This window comes from Alosa pseudoharengus, unplaced genomic scaffold (genome assembly GCF_046254945.1).
Source record: "Alosa pseudoharengus isolate Yale_2024_CS ecotype anadromous, Long Island Sound unplaced genomic scaffold, YU_APseudo_1.1 YU_APseudo_1.1_scf_8, whole genome shotgun sequence".
In the NCBI taxonomy this organism is placed as follows: domain Eukaryota; kingdom Metazoa; phylum Chordata; class Actinopteri; order Clupeiformes; family Clupeidae; genus Alosa; species Alosa pseudoharengus.
In genome coordinates, this window is record NW_027468870.1 from 12,426,394 (window position 1) to 12,438,893 (window position 12,500).

A 12,500-nucleotide genomic window follows, 5' to 3' on the forward strand; every position below is an offset into this window, starting at 1 on the left:
TTGAATTCAGCTGTTTCTTCAATTGAACAATTCAACTACCGGTACATTTGATTAAATTGAATTACAACTCATTACATTCAGTTCATTGCAGTGCAATGTAATTCAATCCAATTCAATTTTTTTATGATACAGATATGATCTGTTAAATTCAGGCCAACATTACAGGTCACAGTTCCGCCTCACAGCCCAACTTACCTCGCTCCACACCAGCATGGTACCAAAGATGACCTGCAGGCCATCGAAGAAGTTGTCCCCGATGATGATGACCGTGGCGCCGCCCGTGGTCCAGCCTTCGCTGGGGCTGATGGCTTTGATGCAGGGTGCAGCTTCTCCCAAAACGCACATTACACCATCACATAGAGAGAGAGAGAGAGAGAGAGAGAGAGAGAGACAGAGAGAGAGAGAGAGAGAGAGAGAAAGAGAGAGAGAGACAGAGAGAGAGACAGAAAGAAAGAAAGCAAATGCCTCCATTAGTCCAGAGTCCACCAGAGGCCTAAGTGCACTCTCCCCTGCCCCTCCCCCCCCAGCCTGTAGCCATATTGAACACTTCATGTCGTTTATACAATTTGTTTGATGAGCTACAATATCAGCAGAGGAGAGCGGCTTCACTCATCTCCGATAATTGGCTCTTATTGAATATCATTTACAGAGACTCATTGCAGCTGAGCTAATTTGTGGGATGGCCTGCGTTTTAATCTCGTCAGTCCCTCGTGGCAAAATGAAGGTGCTGAAAGCTACTTTACTGTCAGGGCTTGGGGACTGTGCTCCATCGTGTAAAGAAAATAACTCATATAATAAATATAAATAAATCTATAAATGTAAATACACAGCAGGATTAGTGTCTTTGATTAATAAATTGAAATAATTGTGTTTCACAGTAATGAGGGTCTGTTTAATAATGACTTCTAAAGTTCTAATGAGTTGTTGTTATAAGCTCAATGGTCCATGTTGTAACTCAGTACAACGGGCCAAATACCTCATACAGTGGCACTGATAACTGTCAGTGACAGCACACCTTCACCCAAAGTTTGACCCATGGGATTTTCCTCATTCATCCATTCATTCATCTATCCATTCATTCATCTATCCATTCATTCATCTATCCATTCATTAATTCATTCATTCATTCATTTGCTCACTTGCTTGTTTATTTGACATAACAACAGCATAACAACCCTGCTCTATAATCTGGAGAGTGATATGTCTCCTTCCATCTTCTGTAAATTATGACGTTAAGTTTTTTTTGAAACCAGGCATGCATCATGCTGGCAACATGAGAAATGAGTCGCGCCCCAAGACGGGCTTGGGTTACCGTCCCCCATTTCCCACAAGACACTGGGGTTAGAGGTAGGGCTCTCATGTGGCCGTGGGCGGATGGCGCTTGTGTCCCAGGGGGGGCTCAGCCGTGCCGTGCGACTCGACACCCCCACAGCCGAAAAACACTACGGGGCCCACGCAGGAAACCAAAAACATACAAACCTTACCAAAAAACTCACACAGCTGGATTCAACTACACAAAATAGAGAGGGAGGGAGGGAGAGAGGGAGGGAGAGAGAGAGGGAATGAGAAAACACCACAAGGCCTGGGAGAGAGCAAGAGAGACAGAGACAGAGAGAGAGAGAGAGGGAGAGAAAGAGAGTGAGAGAGAATGAGAAAACACCACAAGGCTTGGGAGAGAGCAAGAGAGAGACAGAGAGAGAGAGAGACAGAGAGAGAGGGAGACAGAGAGAGAGGGAGAGAGAGAGAGGGAGAGGCAGGGAGTGTTGGTGGTTTTAACAGCTCTCAATACAGATCAGGCAGAACAAACAAGATCATTTACAGATGTGAGTTTGGTTCAGATAGGGGGGGAAAAAAATCCTTCTCGCTAGTGTTTCACTGCTTAAACGAACTGTAGGTGGTTTCATTAGAACAGCATGACAAAACAAGGAACTGCAGCGCCGGAGCCTGTCGCGTCCGGGGCGCGCGACACTTTAGGGGTAGGAGTGGACGTGGTGGTGGACCTCTCAACCTCTCCCCTTCTCTCTGCGCCACAGAAACAAGTGTTTGGCGCTTGTCAGAGACAAACGTGTGTGTGTGTGTGTCCCGCCGGTCTGCTTGTTCGGCAGCGCGGTGCCTGTGGATGAGATCGGCGGGAAGCGTGCGGGGCCACCACTGGGAAAGGTCAGCCCGCTTATTAGCGCTGTCCGCTCTCCTCGGAGGAGCCGAGTCACATGCTTGGTGGGGGTGGTTTGGGGGGGGGGGGGGGCAAACAATTTAGCCCTGCTGTGGTTTACCTACGTTTAGCCCCCCCTAAACCCCCACCCACCCTCCACTCCCCCAAATGCCAAGGTGTCATTCAGCGTAATGAGTGGGAGAGAATGCTGGAGTGAAACAATGTGTGTCTGTGTGTGTGTGTGTGTGTGTGTGTATGTGTGTGTGTGAACATGCCTCGTCTGTGTAAAAAAAAAAAAAAAGATGCCAGGGCGAGTCGCTGCTCACAGCCCACACAGATCAGACGCGAGGGTGTCGGACCGGCGGGAAATGTGGCCGCTCATTAACAATTAAGTCCAAAGTGGCGGCTCCCGGCAGACCTCTGTCTCGCACGTTAATCACAGGCACAACAACGCTAAAGGACGCGGCGGGGGGAATTGCATCCTGGGACAGGACGACATGGGCGGCTGCCTTTGTAATAAGCTGATTATTGCTTTGTCTAATGACACCCGCCGACTGGCTGTCTGCAGTCAGTGGTTCTCAATGTAAAATCATTGCGATGATGGACTCTCTCCCTCTCAGTCTGTTTCTGGGCTGTAGCTGTAGTTGTGGTTGAGTGCTTTGCAGATGTGTGGTCATTAGCACTGTGTATTCTTCTGAAAAAGAAGGTCCACATGCTTTGGACTCTCTCTCTCTCTCTCTCTCTCTCTATCTCTCTCTCACTCTTTCTCTCTCTCTCTCTCTATCTGTCTCTCTCTCTTTCTGTTTTCTCTCTCCCTGTCTGATATTCATGGATACAATAGTGTTCTTGATGGGGAATTTTATTTCAAGGTTGACAATCTATTTTCCTATCCCTTTTCATCTGGTCTTCATTGTTGACCACATGCATTGGCCACAACGAGAAAAAGCAGACCACCACAGCCGGCCTGACCAGCGTGACCGGTCTCTTGAGGTAAACTGAGGTCTGTGTGATGTGGACAATGGCCGACCACCACTTTCCCTCCATTCAGAAGGCCCATGAGGGCATCCAGACTAGTGAAGGCCCGAAGACCGACAGATTGGGGAGGTATTACAGAGGATCCCATCTCATTCTCCTAAATAGAAAACCACATAGTAATAACGTTTCTGTATTAATATTTCATATTTAAGGGGTGTCTAGCCCTACTAATCAGCTCCTGGTCGAGATTACTTGAAAAAAAGCCCAACTTTTGCAAATCCTAATAAACACATGTTAATCTGCTGTTGTTTACATGTGTTGGCCGTGTCAGATGTGCTTTAAGGAAAGTAATCTGGTATTTGCTGAATGGTTTCACAGAACTTCCCCTTCTCTCTCCGACCTACCTACTGCTCAATCTCTTACACACACACACACTCTTGAGACACACACACATATACATACACAAACACAAAACACACAGAGTCAACCACATGACTTTTGCCCCGGCTGATTTCTTCTGGAGGCATAATGCAATTTGGCGGAGTGGTAAAGTGGGAAAGATGAGCCGCACTGGCACTGCAATCTGTGACAGTAATCTTGGCCTAAGTGGACTTTTTGGCGGCCGCTGAAATTGTGCGTTGGATTAACCAGATGGAGGAGCACGAATCCATCTGATAGGATTAAACTCCCAGTGCCTTTCGCTGCACCATCTGCTCTCAGTGTTGTGCTCTCGTGCAACATACAACCCACACACACACACACACACACACACACACACACACACACACACACACACACACACACATTGTCACACATACACACAAGCACATGTAAATATGGAACACAATCAGAAATAGAGTAGAAAAAAAAACAAATTCAACAAAACAAACTGTGACTCATATACATACAGGCACATACACAAGCACAGACAAGCAGTGAATAAAGAAAAAGAAATCATTCTCTCTCTCTCTCACACACACGCACACATGCAAAGACACACACACACACACACACACACTCCCTCTCTCTCTGTCTCACAGACACACACACACACACACACACACACATGCGCAGACCCACACCAGGGACAGATTGCAGCCCTTTTCTGGGTCCCTGGGGCCTCAGTGTTGTGTTAGCCCAGGGACAGCTCCTTTCCGCTGGGCTGCTCTCCCATGTCAGCCTTGCCTCGGCCGCTTCTGTGCCCCCCCAATAAAGGCCCAACACGGCAGCAGCCCTTTGTCTGCAGGCGGTATGTGTGTGTGTGTGTGTGTGTGGGGGGGGGGGGGGGCAATTTCTGTCTGTATTGTGTGTCCATTTCTGTCTGTGTATGTGTGTGTATGTGTGTATGTGTGTGTGTGTGTGTGTGTGTGTGTGTGTGTGTGTGTGTGTGTGTGTGTGTGTGTGTGTGTGTGTGTGTATGTGTGTGCGCGCGTGTGTGTGTGTGTGTGTGTGTGAGAGAGAGTATTTCAGGAGCTGGTACAAGTGTGCTCTACATTGTAGCTCAAGTGGTTCCTGTCATGAGGAGGCCACAGAGGGATGTAGAGAGTAGGGCTCCAGCGCTGAAGCCCTGTTAACAACCTACAGTGTAAGGGTCCTTCCCTCCTCTCCCTCCCCACAAGTGTCTGAGCTACAGCAGCCCAGATTGAGCTACAGCTGCCCAGGGAGCACCGTAATCTGGAACTCATCTGAGGAACTTGTGTTCAGAACCCTTTGGATTTCACTTTATTTGTAATGTTGACTAACTAACAGAAATGTAAATAAACGTTATATATTTATACAGATGAAGGGATACATGAAGAAATAAACTTGGTCGCTGGGGTCCCATTGTAGGGTGACATCCCAAAGTGCCCAGGGTGTGTAGTTAGGACTGTGAAGGCACCCCTCGAATGACCTTCAAAGCTGCTACAATTCAAACTTACAAGCTTTATTTATAAGCGCTCACTCTTTATGGAAATAGAGGGGGAGATAGAGAGAGAGGGAGATAGAGAGATAGAGAGAGGGAGAGAAAGAGAGAGGGGATTGAAGATATCTGCTCTTAGATTCCAAAGCAGCTTCTGAGCAACCCCTGGAGACTTGGTCAGGGGCTTAGCCAGCATATTCGATGTCAGCGAGAAATCACCGCATCATATGCTTCAACGCAGATCCGTAATCAAACATATTTTCGTTGACATCTAAATCCCTGCCGATGACAAATGAGAAACTGATTGGATTTGGCTTTTTAACGGCGGAAAGGGCCAGTTTCGCCACGCGCCCCTGTGCCAGTGGAGACTGTCCCACCACACGCACGGCCAGTCGGCCCCACAAGCTGACCTGTGGACGAACGCTTACAGCATGCGCCAGTGGATTGCTAGGCCTGTTATTCAAAGATGTGTGTGTGTGTGTGTGTGTGTGTGTGTGTGTGTGTGTGTGTGTGTGTGTGTGTGTGTGTGTATGAGTATGTATGTGCGTGTGTGTGTAAGATGCGTAATCATAGGCGACAACCCCAGGGGAGACTCCACCGCGGATCTCTTGCTCATTTTTATCCTTTAAAAGCTCGCAAATGGACTTTTTTTGTTTTTTTCTTTCTTTCTTTCTTCTTTTTGTTGTTTCGTTTGTCATTTTCTCCTCTTTCTGTATTTCTTTCACTCCCCTCGCCCCCCCCTCGCCCAATTCGCTAAAGCAATGAGACGAGCACAAAGTGCATTTTCTTGACAATTTTCGCCATCCATTATTTAAGAGTGGGGAGTGTGTCATCGGTAATCCATTGTGATGGCTGTCACTAAAGGCACGGCGAAGCCTCACGCCGCTCTTTATCTGAATGCTTCAAGGTGAATGTACACTGACAACGTCATGAATAAGCGGCCCCTTGCATTAAGGCATGCATTTTTTAAGAGGCAACTTTTATGTCTTCGCCTCCCCCTTTAAACGTCAACAACAAACGGGAAACAATGAATCCGGCTCGGCCGTTTTACTCTGAGCGCTGAATAATCAGTGGCCAGGGCATTAAGGCAATGACCCGTCACAGGTCCCCCAGGTTTAAATAAGTGATATGGTAATCAGGGACACAGGGACTCAGACATATGGACCACATTAGGGGCTCATTTCTCAAACGTTTAGCTCCGTGGTCGCCTCCCAGAGTTCATGATTAAGACACTAAAGCCACTAACTGCACAGTCGACTGCATCAACAACTGCCACACAGACATTAAACAAACACCCAGGCTCTCCTAGGGGAGATACATACAGGCACGCCCACCAGTTGGATAAAGACTCTAAAGTCTTAAGGTCTAAATGCTACTTAAGACTTCAGAGTCTTTATCCAACTGGTGGATGCTACTTGAATAGTGAGAAGAGGATAGTGAAAAGGTGTGTGTGTGTGTGTGTGTGTGTGTGTGTGTGTGTGGGGGGGGTTGCACATCCCTATCGAGCACAACATTGTTTATTTTTATTTTGTGTTAATTCCAGACCTGTGCCACACTCTCACAGTCTTCAGCCGCGGCGGCCGCCCTCGCGTGGGCAGAACTTTCAGAACACTGACACTGAGGCTGTGCCGTGGACACCCCGGTGGTCCCCGATGCCTCGGCCCACCGGAGGTCCAGGGAAGGTGAGGGCCACTGTCCCACACCACACAGCCCCCAGACCTGGCGCCTCCAGAGGGCTCCAGAGGACTCCCCATACACCCCGCACCTCCTCCATGAATCAGATGGTGAAGGAGGGCGAGGGGGTCTTTTTGAAGCCGTGTGAAACTGGAGTGTGTGGGGGGAAAAAGGGGGCCGCTGGCGGATACGTTGTGGTTGGAGAGGAGCGGATGGCGGATGGTGGACGGTGGGGGTTGGCGGGGTTGGTGGTGTGGGGGAGACGGAGGATGTGCTATGGGGAAGAGCTGCTGCTGCTGCCGCTGCCACTGCTGAGCTTCAGATTAATTAGGAGGAGCTTTTTCCTTCACAATGTCTCTGCTTCATTGAACACAGGACTGGGAAGAGAGAGCAGGTTCAGGGCAGGGCCAGAGCCCTCTCTCTGCTCTTAGACACGTCTCACACACACACACACACACACATATACACACACACGCACACATACTGTATACACACACACACACACATACTGTATATACTGTATACACACACACACACACACACACACACACACACACACACAGTGACGCAAGCATGTGAAAGTGGACACTTTCCCACAAAGCCTACAATTAATCTTCCCTACACATCAAAATTAGTGAAATGAGCGTGCATGCGCATGCCTGTGTGTGTGTGTGTGTGTGTGTGTCACATCTCTTTCTCTTTGTGCCAGGCTGTCAGTGTGCTATGGCTTTCCTGGCCCGGTGCATACTTAATCATTGGATAATAAAGTGTGTGAGCATGCGATCTGACAGGGGTCCCATCTCTCTCTCCCTCTCTCTCCATCTCACACACACACGCATGTCACACACACACACGCAGCACTCACAGACCCAACATACATCCACACCACTTCTGGAAGCAGACTACAGTTTGTATTTATCTGGCGACTCCATGCTTCGATAGGACAGTGTTCAGCAAATGGGACAGATCCCCTCTACAGCAAAACAGTCCATTCACTTGTAGGGGGTGATCATTGTAGATTAGTGGATTCTAACCAGGTAGAGATAAATTACTAAAAAATAACAAACACCACATTGCCCAGAAAATTCAATATACAAAAAAAAGAAAAACGTCTCTGTTGTTGTCTCTGTTGGGCTACCCCAAAAAGTGGCGGTTACGTACAGTAGTACTCACCATGCTCCAGGTAGGACTGCGTGCCTTCCGACGGGTCCAGGCGGCGAGCCCTGCGGCCGTGCTTGGAGTTGTTGTGCACAAACATGTTGTCGGACACGGCCAGCACATGGCCGTCCACACTGACTGTCGTGGAAACCACCACCTGAGAGAGAGAGAGGCACACGTGAGTTAATCATAAAGCACGACACGGAAAGTTCTAGATTCCCACAAAAACTCTGTTTATGTATGCTGATTTAAACACTAATCTTTGTTCACACTCGATCATTTTTGTTGTCATGGTTGCTTGTCTTATTGTTAATAAACCTGTTTTGATAGTAGTACCATGAAACAAAGCAAATAAATTGCATCCAGGACAACAGAGTGACACTTGGCAGTGGTGCTATCCAAGCATGCCTTGCGGGCTGTGTTTTTGGTGTGTGTGTGTGAAATTGTAAATAAAGGCTTTGTTTTCTGACAACATCACATTTAATGAAGGCTTGTGCTTGTGATTGTGCTTGTGTGAGTGTGAGATTGTGTGAGTGTGAGTGTGAGTGTCAGTGTGAGTGTGTGAGTGTGTGAGTGTGAGTGTGTGAGTGTGTGAGTGTGTGAGTGTGAGTGTGTTTAGAGCTGTCTATCCACTCGCTGCAGAGCCCTGGGCCCCGATTGGGCTGTGATTCCCCTGCACCAGTCTTTAATCCGCTATTCAGTTTGCTAATTAACAGACACACACACACACACACACACCCTGTGTGTCTTTATCAAAGTCATGCAGTACATACAGCCCCCTTACTATCACCACTACCAAACCACCCACCATCACACACACACACACACACACACAAAACATAAAGACACACACACATACACACCCCGCATCTTCCCCTTACAATCCCAAGGACCCTAGGATTGATCAGCAGCTAGACGTGTGTGCAGATTAATTTAATTAAAAGGGGGGGGGGGCAGCACTCAAGCGCCCGTGGAGACAATGGAGCCAGGAAGGATCTAATAGTGCTGCGGGTGGATGTGAAGAGGCCCATTATGGAGGGAGGGAGGGAGGGAGAGAGGGAGGGTAAGGATAAGAAGAGGAGAAAAGACCAGAGAGAAGGAGAGATGAGAGGAGGAGAGGAGAAGAGAGGCGTTTTACTCAGGGGCTCCCTTGGTACTGTGTGTGAGAGACTCTTATTTAAATCACTGGAAAGATTGGAGAGCCTCCTGCCTCTTGAAAGGGAAAAGGACTTGGCAAACACCATCTCCACACACACACACACACACACACACACACACACACACACACACACACACACACCATCTCCACACACACACACACACACATACACACACACACACACCATCTCCACACACACACACACACACACACACACACACACACACACACACACACACACACACACACACCATCTCCACACACACACACACACACACACACACACACACACACACACACACCATCTCCACACACACACACACACACACACACACACACACCATCTCCACACACACACACACACACACACACACACACACACACACACACACACCATCTCCACACACACACACACACACACACACACACACACACACACACACACACACACACACACACACACACACACACACAGCCCTGTTCACCACCCATGGGACGAGCCCACTTCTTCCCTTTCTCCCTCCTCTGCTGTCTGTCTATCTCCCTCCCTCCCTCCATCCCTCTCTCCCTCCCTCCCTCCCTCTCTCCCTCCATCCCTCTCTCCCTCCCTCTCTCCATCCCACTCTCCCTCCCTCCCTCATGGCTGTCTGTCCTGTTCCTGAGGAGGAGGAAGGCGTCTTCTTGGTGGAGTTTTTTTCCCTTCCTGACTGCTAGAGTTGCCACACACACACACACACACACACACACACACACACACACACACACACACACACACACACACACACACACACACACACACACACACACACACAGAGGGATGTACAAATACTGTATGTATAGACACACACAGGCACACTTACATACAAATTCACACACACTCACACAAACACACACACACACACACACACACAAACAAACAAAAACACACACAACCTCTAGTCCTGCCCTTTTGGCTGTTTCCACCGAGTTTCCGTAGTATTCTGCTCTACGCGTGTGTCAGTAATGAGGCTGTGGCTGCCCGTCCCTCCTGGCCCCTCAGTGACTCGGGGACTAGCCGCGTCGCTAATTAAACTCAATCAAAGCGCGGGCCCTGACACAGGCGCTAGCTCTACAATAGACTGGAACAATTAAAGCTATGGGGGAAGCCGTATCAGGCGCGACACCCGGAACAATTCAGCTCTGCGCTGGCTGCCGACAGAGAAGGGTCCTTTCAGGCCTAACATAACATTATTAGCTTGACATGAGGGGGGAGGAGAGGGACCAGGGGATGTGAATGTGTGCACATGTACAGACACACCAAAACACACACACACACACACACACACACACACACACACACACACACACACACACACACACACACATTCAGAAAACACACCCATGCACTTAGCACTTGGACTTTCATGATTTTGTTTTGAATGCATGCACACACCCACACCCACACAAACACACACACACACACACACACACACACACACACACACACACACACACACACACACACACACACACACACACTCACTCCCAGAGTAAATCAGTCAGCAGGACAGCAGCCAAGTATCAACACTTAGTCTGGAGTGCTCACTTCCTAATTGTGCCCAGGCTTGGACAGATAAGGAAATAGATTTGTCGGCTTATCAGTCCCTTAACTTCCATCAGAACATTCCCTCAATGTCACCACCATACAGCACAGGAGAGGGACCCTGGATGTGTGTGTGTGTGTGTGTGTGTGTGTGTGTGTGTGTGTGTGTGTGTGTGTGTGTGTGTGTGCGTGCGCGTGCATGCGTACAGTAGGATGGAGAGACGGCTACACTCCACATAAAACGGGTTAAAAACATGAAGGACCCTCTGATACGGAGGGCAGACTGTAAGTGGAGAACATTGAAAAAAGAAAGGCGGGGGGGGGGGGGGGGGGGGGGGGGGTCTAGAAATCTAGAAAAGGGAGACAGTTTGTGACCTGACCACAGGCGAGCATGATGAATGTGATTGCATTAGAAAGAGACAAGCTAGACTGAGAGAGAGAGAGAAAAAGAGAGAGAGAAAGAGAGATGATGTGGATGAAAGAGAGGGAGAATGTACACAGTGGGGGAGAATGTACACAGAACATGGAGGCGTCCACACCTCCTCTCATCTTGCATGGAGAGGAACAGAGAGATGTTCGGTGTGGAGTGCCTCATCCCAATTAAAGCCTCTGTGTCTGTGTCTCGCCCAAGCAAAGGGGGGAGTCCAGCACTCAAGCTAACAAGCAGCTCTATCTGAGTCTCACCATGGACACACACACACACACACACACACACACACACCACCGACTAAGCTTTGGCCCTGCCAACAGCAGCTTCTAATTACACTGTCACCACTGGACTGGAACCCAGCCACACACACAGATACAGAAACAGATACAGACACACACATACACACACACACACACACACACACACACACACACACACACACACACACACACACACACACACACACACACACACACACACACTTATTTTACTGCATATAGCACTGCTGTTAAAACTGTGTTAACAGAGAGTAAGATTATTGGAAAACTATAGCATAAGAATGGTCGTATAAGATTGTGATACGAATTGAGTCTATGCAAAATAAAATAAAATATATTTGTGACTATGTAAATATACAGATACGTAAGCAATTAGGCATGTAAGCTTTGTGTTGGAATGTGGGTGAATGTGTATGTGTGTGTGTGTGTGTGTGTGTGTGTGTGTGTGTGTGTGTGTGTGTGTGTGTGTGTGTGTGTATGTGTGTCTGTATGTGTGTGTCAGAGAGAGAGAGAGAGAAAGAGAGAGAGAGCAAGTATCTGTACACCCTGGAGGTGAGAAGCTACATAGCGTGATGAGTTCTAGGAACATACTGGACATTTTGCCAGTGTGAGTATTAGTGCATGTGTGAATGTGTGTGTGTGTGTGTGTGTGTGTGTGTGTGTGTGTGTGTGTGTGTGTGTGTGTGTGTGTGTCTTTTATGTATGAGCACTTCTTCATCCATTTGGGTGTGTGGATGTGTGTATTTGAAACTGTGTGTGTATTGAGTACTTCAGTGTGTGTGTGTGTGTGTGTGTGCTTGTGTTCCTCTAGTGGCTAGAGGTCAAGGTCTCATGTTTCCTGCTCAGCAGTGATGGCTTATTTACTCAGCTCTCTCTCTCACTCTCTCTCTCTCACACACACATAGACACACACACACACACACACACACACACACACACACACACACACACCCACACACACACACACACACACACACATTCCTACGGTGTGAGGGAGTCGCTGTAACTGACACGACTGTGTGATTATGCAGAGTGTGTTTACAGGCCTCACCCTACGACTCTGTCACACCATGCACAAATTGGAGAGAGAGGGAAGGAGAGAGAAAATGAGAGTGATAGAGAGAGAGCTAGTGTGAAAGTAGGGGAGAGAGAGAGAGAGAGAGAGAGAATCAGCAGTCATTGACACTGTCTT

The 12,500-nt window shown here is 48.4% G+C and overlaps 1 protein-coding gene across 4 annotated transcripts in view; it reads right to left on the reverse strand.

The window, feature by feature from the left end:
* LOC143111374 (transcription factor COE1-A) overlaps positions 1–12,500 on the reverse strand; it is a 155,375-nt gene that overhangs the window by 40,358 nt on the left and 102,517 nt on the right. For 2 of the 4 annotated variants that reach the window (XM_076273603.1, XM_076273601.1), the window contains exons 8-9: positions 7,875–8,016; positions 196–326 (exon numbers count right to left, since the gene is read on the reverse strand). In XM_076273603.1, the coding sequence (XP_076129718.1) occupies positions 196–326; positions 7,875–8,016 (273 nt within the window). Of the gene's footprint in view, positions 1–195; positions 327–7,862; positions 8,017–12,500 lie in introns of all 4 variants that reach the window. The other 2 variants (XM_076273602.1, XM_076273600.1) reach the window with 1 other exon arrangement.